This window comes from Boleophthalmus pectinirostris, unplaced genomic scaffold (genome assembly GCF_026225935.1).
Source record: "Boleophthalmus pectinirostris isolate CB_2022bp ecotype Guang Dong unplaced genomic scaffold, ASM2622593v1 HiC_scaffold_16, whole genome shotgun sequence".
Lineage (NCBI taxonomy): Eukaryota > Metazoa > Chordata > Actinopteri > Gobiiformes > Gobiidae > Boleophthalmus > Boleophthalmus pectinirostris.
This window is the reverse complement of record NW_026571095.1, coordinates 7,838,537-7,850,535: the sequence shown is the minus strand read 5'-3', so window position 1 is coordinate 7,850,535 and position 11,999 is coordinate 7,838,537. Positions and strand designations below refer to the sequence as shown.

The 11,999-nt window shown below is 43.5% G+C and overlaps 1 protein-coding gene across 1 annotated transcript in view; it reads left to right on the top strand.

Moving 5' to 3' along the window:
* Positions 1-256: 256 nt before the first annotated feature.
* Positions 257-11,999, top strand: part of tep1 (telomerase-associated protein 1) — a 52,208-nt gene continuing 40,465 nt past the window's right edge. Inside the window, 6 exon segments of the mRNA XM_055151506.1 lie at positions 257-337; positions 2,511-2,950; positions 3,346-3,549; positions 7,155-7,304; positions 9,145-9,309; positions 10,335-10,472. Of these exon segments, the coding sequence (XP_055007481.1) occupies positions 2,513-2,950; positions 3,346-3,549; positions 7,155-7,304; positions 9,145-9,309; positions 10,335-10,472 (1,095 nt within the window). The 5' untranslated portion in view covers positions 257-337; positions 2,511-2,512.

Sequence of the window (11,999 nt, the reverse complement as noted above, 5' to 3'; positions counted from 1 at the left end):
ACATTTATATAATTATGTGTTATTTAATTCACACCCTTCCCTTTCTGTCTTTTTGCTATTGCTTATTTAGAATTTATTATTACCATTTATATTTTTTACTCTTTGTTATTATATTATATTGTGATGTGTGAGCTACTTTGTCAAAATAATTTCCCTTTTAGATCAATAAAGTTTGTCTAAATCTAAATCATATTCGATATGTATGCGCCTCTACTATAGTCTTTACGGTAGAAAACCAACACACTCACTGGGCCAATCCGCGGCGTGTGTCAGTGCAGCAGTTGTCACGACGCGAGTGGGTTTCCTGTAAGCGAAACGCAGCCGCAGACTCGTCCAGGTATGGGAAACCAGCGAGAAGAAGTCCAAATCTTTACCACAAAACTCTAACCGCGAGAAGTCTTGATCTTACTCTACCACCGCTGCTAGTTTTACATGTTCAAATTTACGGTACTTGGTGGTGAGTTTTATGCCAGTCACGGGGGTGCTCATTAGTCAATACGGAAACAGCTTAAATCATTTGATAAAGTATAATATTGCTTTAAATCTGTAGATGTATGTTTAATTACAATGTACCTAAAGCTATCCAGTTAGGGAAGTTTTATATCTCGATCAATGACTAAAAAGTTGTTATAGCCAGCTAGCCAGTAGTGTCTGTACTACCACTGTCATTGGAATGATCATACAGTTACATTTTATGGTAATTTACTGATAACCTATTGAACATTAACTCTCCAGACAGCTGTGTCAATGTATTCTGTGTAATTCTACTTATTTATTTTCATTCATAAAATTTTCTGACATTACTACAGTCATATCATCAGAACAAAACAAAAACAGCAACAACAAAGCAACAACAAAGCAACAACAAAAAAAGGAGTAGGAAGAAGAGAAATTATTATTTATTGATTTAATTCCACCCCCCTTCTAATAATAATAATAATAGGGGTGTGTAAAAATATAAAAAATATAGGTATATTGTGCTGATACAGTAATATCGTATTGTGGCCTATGTATCAAGATTGTACGTATGTATCAAGTATTTTGGCATTGCTTGATATGTGTATCCAGACTGTTACTAAGTTTTACACCACATATAGACATGGAAACTTTTACGGGTAGTTCGAACTTTGGGCAATTTGAAATTTCCATACCCTCTTAAATGATGTGTTCTCTCTCTCATTTTGAACAAGCTTCTACTTACTTTTATTTCCTAAGACAGTGGTTTTATTTTAATCTCTTTTTAGACTTTGCTCTTCTTAATCTGAATGAATAGACCTTGGCTCTCACACACACCCACTGTACTATATATATGTATACGTACAATCCCCCTTGTTCAAACAGCTGAAAGAATGCTGCTAAACTACATGTGGGACTAAAGACTAAAGAAAGAACATGCAGTTTTAAGGATTTTTTTTTCTATTTCATCCTTCAAGTCCTTAACTAAATTAATGCCCCTTGTAGATGAATAAAAGTCATTTTTTTAGATGCAACATTAATCACAATTGGACTGAATGCAGTTTTAAGTTATGGTACACTTTATTGTCTCTGTAGGGAAGTGCAATACATTTGACCCAATTAATGGATGCAATTAGACAGTTGAAAAGATCCTTATATTAGTTTGTCTGTTCATGTTTCAGTCTTTTTGTCCATTCTTCTGGAAGTGTTTAAAATGTGAACTTTGAACAGAATCTTTTATTTTATTTTTTTATTATTTATACATATGTTTTAAAGCTAATTGTAATTACCACGTCTGACAGAAAGTTTTGACATTTTCCCCAAATCGTTCGGCCCTTGTAGATAGCGTTGGAAGGGTTTTGCGTGTTTGCAGAAACTTTGATTAATGCTGATGTAATCAACAGACCATTTGCACACTGGGAGCTGTAGGGACCCAGACTGGTGGAAGATATTGAAAGTTTCCACAGTATAAGAAGGGAGAGATTTAAAAATCTATACTGTAAATTAAATTAGATACATTTTTTGATCAAGATGGAGAAAATCCAAATCTAGGATGTACAAATGTCATTTAGCGCCCTTATAGAAATTGGGATGCATTTGTTATATCATCCAGCCCATTTTTTTTATTGTTGCAATAGTTTCAAAATTCAGAAATGTTTCAAATACTTGTAAATAAAAGCTTTTGGATTTAAAGCTACCATTTGTAATAAGATTGGCCAACCCAGCTCTTTAGCATTCTCACATATCACCACTAGATGCCATCTGCGTTACTACTGTCTGATAGTGTTCCAGTTTTAGCCTGACAGAAGAGCAGAGCACAGGTGAGTCTAAACAAAGGCCAGGTGAGGAGAACAGGTGTCATATCTGCCATCTACTGAACAAATTAAATACACTTACAGATGGTAGATTTAAGGGTTTGTTATCATAAAAAAAGAAAAAAAATTCTATTACTTTTAATTTGGTATCACTATTTTGAATTTACTTGACAGCACTAGTACAGCTTTTGCAATATCTCTGAGACGCCCTTCACTTAACTCGTGTATTTCTCTTTGTAGACATGAAGACCTTGAGTTTATCTACGGGGGCTTCTGGAGATGGGCGGAGTCTGTCATACACCTGCACCGCTCCAAATCTGGAAAACAAGCTGCTCTCCCAAACGTCCACTTTACTCAAACCCCCAAATAGTAGTAATACTTTGTCATCTCTGTCTCTCCTCTGCCCCTCTCTCCAGCCCTCCCTCCTCTCCTCCACCACCTCTAAACTCCTGTCTCAAACGTTCCCGTCCTCCTCCTCTCTTCTCTGTACCCAGAATAAGCTGTTAAACACAGACTCTCCTCTCACATCAGCCCCTCAGCCCTCAGTAGTGTCCACGGCTCTGCCTGGGAGCTCTCTGTTGAACAGGTTTGCACATAGTGCAGTGAAGGAGACAGATGGAGGGGCCCAGAGCAGAGACACACCCAGTCCCATGTGCTGTGCTGGGGAAGACACCACTGTGGTAAGTCTGAAGGTTTTATTAAAGCAGCACAAACATAAAGATCACTGTGGCACGCCCTCCACCTGTATGTTTCAATGGAGACAAAAAGTAAAACCCAAACTTTGGAACATTTTACATGGAAAGAGATGCTAAACCTGCAAAGCTTTACCTAGAATGCTTCACAGTACAGCATTAAGCCCATATACATTCGTACTGTGAACGGGCTCACCTCTTCACAAATCTGACTTGTAACTTGGCATGTAGATTCACCTGAGTGTCTCCACGTATTAATGCCATACTGTGGAACATTCCAGGCAAAGTGAGAACACTAACAGATCCTGTGATGCAGAATACAGGCAACAGGTATCTAAATAAATAAACAAATAACGTACATATATTTTCCTTTTGTTCTGTAGCATTACTCTGAGGATGAAGCGGACATGTCTGAAGAAGAGTCCTCCCTGTTTGTGGAGGAAGAAGAGAGCACGTCGGCTATCTTTGAATCCCCTGATATGGAGGAAGAGGAAGTGGCCCCAGAGGAGCGTAAAGTCATAACACAGGAGTTTGAGGAGCTGAAGAGAGATGAGAAGGACAGAGAGGAGAGGATCAAGGACAACAAGGTGAGATAGAATCCATACATAATTATATAACATACATTTTATATATATAATATCTAATTATCTCTCTGCACCGGCCCCATATGGCTCCTGGAGGGAGATCTGGGCGGCAGTCGACGGCGGGGGCCTCGACGACCGGATCTCCAGACATGGAGACTAGCTCTGGGGACATGGAATGTCACCTCGCTGGGGGGGAAGGAGCCTGAGCTTGTGCGGGAGGTTGAGCGTTACCGACTAGATATAGTCGGCCTCACCTCCACGCACAGTTTGGGCTCTGGAACCCAACTCCTTGAGAGGGGCTGGACTCTCCATTTCTCTGGCGTTGGCCGCGGGGAGCGGCGGCGGGCTGGTGTGGGCCTGCTCATTGCCCCACAGCTCAGCTGCTGTGTGTTGGAGTTCACCCCGGTGAACGAGAGGGTCGCGTCCCTGCGCCTTCGGGTCGGGGACAGGTCTCTCACTGTGGTGTCGGCCTACGGGCCGAACAGCAGTGCTGAGTTCCCGGCCTTCTTGGAGTCCTTGGGAGGGGTACTAGACAGTGCACCGACCGGGGACTCCGTTGTTCTCCTGGGGGACTTCAACGCCCACGTGGGCAACGACAGTGACACTTGGAGAGGGGTGATTGGGAGGAACGGCCTCCCTGATCTGAACCCGAGCAGTGTTTTGTTATTGGACTTCTGTGCTAGTCACGGTTTGTCCATAACGAACACCATGTTCGAGCACAAGGGTGTCCATAAGTGCACATGGCACCAGGACACCCTAGGCCGGAGGTCGATGATCGACTTTGTAGTCGTGTCATCTGATCTCCGGCCACGTGTCTTGGACACTCGGGTGAAGAGAGGGGCTGAGCTGTCAACTGATCACCACCTGGTTGTGAGTTGGGTTCGCAGGCGGAGGAGGAAGCCGGAAAGACCTGGCAGGCCCAAGCGTGTAGTGAGGGTCTGTTGGGAACGTCTGGCGGAGCCCTCTGTCAGAGGGACTTTCAACTCGCACCTCCGGGAGGACTTCTCCCAGATTCCGGGGGAGGCTGCAGATATGGAGTCCGAGTGGGCTTCATTCTCGGCCTCTATTGTCGATGCGGCTGCTCGGAGCTGTGGGCGTAAGGTCTGTGGTGCCTGTCGCGGCGGCAATCCCCGAACCCGGTGGTGGACACCGGAAGTAAGGGATGCCGTCAAGCTGAAGAAGGAGTCCTATCGGGCCTTGCTGGCTCGGGGGACTTCTGAAGCAGCTGACGGGTACCGGCGGGCCAAGCGTGCTGCAGCCCGTGCGGTTGCGGAGGCAAAAACTCGGAGCTGGGAGGAGTTCGGGGAGGCCATGGAGAAGGACTATCGGACGGCCTCAAAGAGATTCTGGCAAACCGTCCGGCGCCTCAGGAGGGAGAAGAAGTTCTTCGCCAACACTGTTTACAGTGCGGGGGGAGAGCTGCTGACCTCGACTGGGGACGTTGTCCGGCGGTGGAAGGAATACTTTGAGGATCTCCTCAGTCCCACCGTCACGTCTTCCGAGGAGGAGGCCGAGGCTGGGGACTCGGAGGCGGACTCGTCCATCACCCAGGCTGAAGTCACTGAGGTGGTTGGAAAGCTCCTTGGTGGCAAGGCTCCGGGGTTGGATGAGATCCGTCCTGAGTACCTTAAGTCTCTGGATGTTGTGGGGCTGTCTTGGCTGACACGCCTCTTCAACATCGCGTGGCGGTCGGGGACAGTACCTCTGGACTGGCAAACCGGGGTGGTGGTTCCTCTGTATAAGAAGGGGGACCGGAGGGTGTGCTCCAACTATAGGGGGATCACACTCCTCAGCCTTCCCGGTAAGGTCTATGCCAGGGTACTGGAGAGGAGAATCCGGCCGATAGTCGAACCTCAGATCCAGGAAGAGCAGTGTGGTTTTTCGTCCTGGCCGTGGAACACTGGACCAGCTCTACACTCTCCATAGGGTGCTCGAGGGTTCATGGGAGTTTGCCCAACCAGTCCACATGTGTTTTGTGGATCTGGAGAAGGCATTCGACCGTGTCCCTCGTGGTGTCCTGTGGGGGGTGGTTCGGGGGCCCTTTGCTAAGGGCTGTCCGGTCCCTGTATGACCGGAGCAGGAGCTGTGTTCGCATTGCCAGCAGTAAGTCAGACCTGTTCCCGGTGCATGTTGGACTCCGCCAGGGCTGCCCTTTGTCACCGGTTCTGTTCATTGTGTTTATGGACAGAATTTCTAGTCGCAGTCAGGGGCCGGAGGGGGTCCGATTTGGGGACCACAGGATTTCATCTCTGCTGTTTGTGGATGATGTTGTCCTGTTAGCTTCATCGAACCAGGACCTGCAATGTGCACTGGGGCGGTTTGCAGCCGAGTGTGAAGCGGCTGGGATGAAGATCAGCTCTTCTAAGTCTGAGGCCATGGTTCTCGACCAGAAAAAGGTGGCTTGCCCTCTCCGGGTGGGTGGGGAGTCTTTGCCTCAAGTGGAGGAGTTCAAGTATCTCGGGGTCTTGTTCACGAGTGAGGGAAGGACAGAACGTGAGATTGACAGGCGGATTGGTGCAGCTTCGGCAGTGATGCGCTCGCTGTATCGGACCGTTGTGGTGAAGAGGGAGCTGAGCCGAAAGGCGAAGCTCTCGATTTACCGGTCAGTCTTCGTTCCTACTCTCACCTATGGTCATGAGCTCTGGGTAGTGACCGAAAGGACGAGATCGCGGATACAAGTGCTTGAAATGGGTTTCCTCCGCAGGGTGGCTGGGCGCTCCCTTAGAGATAGGGTGAGGAGCTCAGTCACACGGGAGGAGCTCGGAGTAGAGCCGCTGCTCCTCCACGTCGAGAGGAGCCAGTTGAGGTGGCTCGGGCATCTGTTTCGGATGCCTCCTGGGCGCCTCCCTCGGGAGGTGTTCCGGGCATGTCCCACCGGGAGGAGGCCCCGGGGAAGACCCAGGAGACGCTGGAGGGACTATGTCTCTCGGCTGGCCTGGGAACGCCTCGGAGGAGCTGGAGGACGTGTCTGGGGTGAAGGAAGTCTGGGAGTCCCTGCTTAGGCTGCTGCCCCCGCGACCCGGCCCCGGATAAGCGGACGAAAATGGATGGATGGATGGAATATCTAATTATTTGTTGTTGTTGTTTTGTTATTGATCAAACTATAATCTCACTGGGTTAAAGGTCCTATATTACACAAACCTGACTTTTGTGATCTTTAAGCCATTTTGTTATCTCATCAAAAATAAAGAGTATACCTGGTTTATTAGTCTGTCTACATCTCCAAAGCTCAAAATGCTCTATTCCACCTTGTGATGTCATGTAGTGGTAGTTTTCAAGTTAACACTTACCCACTGACTTTTGTTGAGTAGAGGTTGACCATCCCAGGGCTGAAATTATCCAAATGAATCTAGTGAAAGTGTATGGAGTTTATTATCACATGACATCACAAGGTGGAACAGAGTGTTTTCAATTTGAGAGAAGAGTTCAGCCTAAATATGTGAAATGTCTTGCCTAAGGACACAATGAGCAGCACCTGTTATGTCCAGTGGTCTCCCATCCAAGTGCTAACCAGGCCCAACCCTGCTTAGCTTCCAAGATCAGTTTGGGCTCTGACAGTGAGTTTTGTCCTTATATATCTTTATATATTTGTTATTGTTTCCCATCAGTACCTTCTGCTGAACCTGGTGTGCTGTTCGTTGGTGAATAAGTCCAAGTCTCCGGGTCAGGAGGACTGGAACAGCGAGGACTCGGTCTGGACTAAACTCATTAACCTCAGCAAAGAAATTTCAGAACAAGACCCTGAGTTTCTGCTAAAGGTGAGTCCATCCTGAGTTCATAGTGAAGTCCACTAGCCTGATTCATCGGCTGGTTTTACTTCAGAGAAACCGTCTGACCTTGCAGTGTTAGAATTCTTCCACTTGACCGTAGACAGGTACTTTTTTTCATTTAACCAATCGCTGCTATTTTGGTTGTGACGTACATAATGCGCCGCTAATGGGGCTAACTGGTATATTAAGCTTTTTCCAAATCCCATTGGAAGAAGGGTGATAAGGTCTTTCCCCTTGATGAAATTCAGCAAACATTCTCTTTATTCCAGCTTTTTACAAACCTCGATCTCGGGAATCATTGACAACACTGAATATATGACTCTTCGCTGACTGGCTGGTGGCTGAACTTACACTTCCAGGGTCCTTGCGAACCGTCTAGTATATTTTGATTCCTGACCTAGTTGCTGGAGAGAAATGAAATTGAGCAGATGCACTAGGTGGCGACAGCCTGGCTAGAAGTCCATGTCATCTTACTATAAAACCTTACCTATTTATTTAAATCTTTTTAAGCATGCAACAATAACCATAATATTATGATAGCATAGCTAACTTGCTAGATGTCGTGTTCAAAATAAGAAATGTTTGTATTTATTGGCTCGCTTCTAGTTCCTTTGACTTCGGTTCTAATTCACGTTCTATTGAAAAAATTTTACCGTAACTGCTGCTGTCAGACTCCTCATTTTGGTCAAATGTTCATATTAATCCACTCTACATGATCCTAGTGTTTTTATTTCGGTATTTTTTCGGTAAATTCCTATTCTTAATATGGAATTTGGCTCCCAGCCTCAGTGAGCTTCATTTGACTGGAGCTGAACGTGGTGGGTGACATCACATTCCTCTAATACACTTCTTTATACAGTCTATGTTTAGCACCCAAGACTTGTCAAGACATTTTAAATGGAAAAAATAGCATGTCTACTAGGGATGCAACTATATTCAATATAATATTGAATCATTAGATACTGGTGACATGGTTCAGTACACTTGTCTGGTCGATATGTACGTGTCCCTCCATGCACACTGTATTGTAATTTATTTTGGTCTGAAAAGAAAACCGTTATCGCAGCATCCTCCTCAGATGCAGCAAGAAAACGGCTCCATATGGACTTACAGCTGAAATATTCTAACAGAAGTGGATTTTATCTTTCAGTCACTTTTAATTTTATGATGGTAGACCCAGAAATGACAAAGATATTAACTTTTTAATACTTTAGAATTGCTTTTGGCTTTACATTGACTTTAATCAAATGCTCTCATATACGTACGCCCCCGAAAAGTCTGATAGTTTAACTCCCCTAGCATTCTATATTAAGAGTAGACTATTTTATAAAATATAAAACGGCACTATTCTTATTTTTATTAAACACATATTCTAAGCTGTAAATCACTGAACCAAATGAACAAACGCTTCACATATAAACTACAATTTTACAGTAGTGTACTGTAATGTATTGCATGCTATGTTTGTATTGTTGTATTCATTAATATCATTTTATTATATTATACTCATTAGCAGAAAAAAATGCCATGAGATTTTTCTTTTTCGCGTCTTAAAACATATCAAAATTGACCCCTGTATCAAGATGCGTATTGAATCGTGGGAAAACGTTCATCATTGCATCCCTAATGTCTACAAATCTGTTAGCCTCTCCTCAGTATTGCAATGGATACGTTACAGTGAGACGACCTTCCTACTAACAATTATTCACAATCATAGTTGAGTTTACACACCGAAGCACGCAAACACAATATCACTTTTATGGCTAAAACTGAGATCATTTCATTAACAGTGCCTTATTGAAAACGTGTCCTTGCTGTCATGACGCAGGTGGCCGTTTACACTCGCCAGGAGCTGAACATCAGGATCACAGCTAACTTCCTGTTAGCTATAGCGGCTAACCTCACCTCTACAAAGTGCCACTTCCGGCGGTATTTCTGCGCCGCGGTTCAGCTCCCCTCAGACTGGCTTGAGGTGGTCAGGATCTACAGCACTGTGAGTAAAAACATTCCAAAGAGTAAATTTCATTCCAACATTACTTCAAGCATATCAAAAGCGTTTTATTACTGGTATAAATAAACAGTAGTACTTTATCAATTTTCACCTGGGTGGGTTTTCCTCTGGATGCTATCCACTTTATTCTCCCCTTCCCACTTTAGTCTCTAAATGCTCCTAAACCGCACTTTTTTGTGATGTCACTTCCGGTTAAACGGGGATCCCATTCATGTCAATGGAGAATTTGAGAAACGTTTTGCATTTCGAACATAACATATAGTCGGTTCATTTGTGTAAAATTTTCAGTGTTCATGTGACTAATAAGTCATATTGCACTGATTCTCTGGGGTCTTTTTTCAAACTTCAAGATCGGCAGCCCCATACAAATTAATACAACCCGAATGATGATGGCAGTGCACACAGAAACATCCGGAATAAGGTGGATAGTTCCCACATTGACTTAAAGCCCTACTGTGTAACTTTGTAGCAAAAAAAATCATAAATAAAAACCTATTTTAATTTTGGATGTTTTTATTGTTTTAAAGTAGAGAAAGAAACATCCTTTCTGTGAGCTTGCTTACATCTCCACAAACCTGACTCTTATTTGGCCTGGAGAAGGGCCTACTCCTGTTTGTCTCCATGGAAATGTTATTCCCTTGGCTATAATATTCTGTAATATGGCATAAAACATATCCATCTCCATGGAGACAAGTCACAGTCACCGGTCAGATCTGTGAAAAGACAACCCCACTCACAGTAAGAATGCATGCTCAAGTCGTTTTTGAGCAATTAAATGTGTAATTGAAGAAATGCAAGCTAGGCATATTTAATGCTATACTATGAAACATTCCAGTCAAAGCAATGACATCTCCATGGAGACAAACAGATAGCGAATGTTCACTAGAAAAGTTAGATAGTGCACCTTTAAACATTTTGTGTATAAATTGATAGGGAATTAACTCTAAAAACACTAATAAGCATATATTAATGTATTCTAAACATGTTTTTTTATATTTCTTGTGCAGTGTTTCAGTCGCTCTCTGCCCATGTGTCTGAAGAAGGGACTAACGGACAAATTCAAACAGTTCAGTGAATATCAGCTCGCAAAATACAACACTCGAAAACATCGCTGTAAACACAACAAAAAGAGGTCCAACGCAAAGGTATGTCCAGTTAGGCTTCTTTATTTTGTTTGGTGCATTTTAATAAGTAGTAGTTTAAAGATTTTAACCATATTATTATGTTGTTTCCTCATTTAACCTTCCTCCTGTGTTAGCTTTCCATCACCATCTATTGTGTTAACGGGTCGGTTTTGACCCGTGTTCTAAATCAGCTGTGAAATACACTTAAAGTAATTATCTATCATCAAATTTGTTTCTCATCTCTTGGTTACCTTGTTAGGCTTCCTTTTCCATGAAAATGTTGGTTTTAATGTCTTTGGTGGGGGCTTCAGCTCCTATTTTTGTCAGTATACCCCTCTTTTTTGATACAAAGAAAATGGTAAAATGAACCTCAAGAGAATAATTTAACTACATAAAAGTTTTTTAGTGTTACTTGACTTTTACTGAGGGGTATTAGAACGCATCTCTAAAGTAAATTTGTTTTATTTTTTTTTAATTTTGATGTTCTTAACTATAGTAACATCTATGGTGTTATGGGTCGATTTCGACCTGTATATATTTACAATGAGAAAGAGGCTAAAAGGGTTGTTTTTTTTAACAATTGAACTTCATTATCAGCTGCTATTACTACTTGAGCAAACCTGACACACCTTCCTTTTACAGGCAGGTGAATTGAGTGGGGTTGTGGCTGTGGTTGTTGTGGCTGGTGTTGAGGCACGGCTGGCTGAGGAGGATGCTGGTGTGGATGGTCTTTGTAGCGTGGATGGAGCTAGGGAAGCTCCACAGTTGTCTGACCAAGGCCTGAAGGCCTTCTGGATCTCAGGACACCCTCTCTCTTTGCTCAGCATGCACCCTGAATTTCCCAGGTCCTGAAGAAAAATTCTCTGCTTGTATTTTTTGTTTGAGTTCCACCCTCGGTCGATGTGGGTCCACAACACAAATGCATTATATACAGACACATCAACCATATTGCTGACCACAACTATGGCCATCTTCTGGTAATTTGCTGGCAAGTGTAGGTGACACTCAGCTTATCCAGGTTGTCCAATCTGCCTTTGTTTTTGTTATAGTCAAGGATAACTGTGGGCTTTCCTGATGACACGGCTGCATCTTTTTGGAGAGTAGACAAAAGTACCACACTCAGTATTTTCTTTGGACAATAGGAGACAACACTGGTGGTGTCTGTAAAAGTAAATCTTGAGGAAAGTGAAGCCCTGCCTTTCACCTGTGAGATTTCAGCAGGCAGCTCAGGTATATTTTCTTTACCATGCCCACTATGGTAAGTTTCCTCCTAAGAACCTCTTGTCCAAGGTCATAGCTGGTAAAAAAGTTGTCACAAGTGATATTGTGACCCTGCAGTCCAGTATTCATATCAAGGACCAAGGACTATTTTGTTGAAATAGAGATTCCTGACAAAGTCAAAAAGCCTTGATGCAATAAACTAACCCTGTGTGGTTCTTTTATACATTTTACACCTAAAACGGGTCGGTGGGACCCTAACACAAGAGGAAGGTTAAAACAAACCTGGGATTAAGACAAGGCATTTGATCAAATGTGAATATTTATATT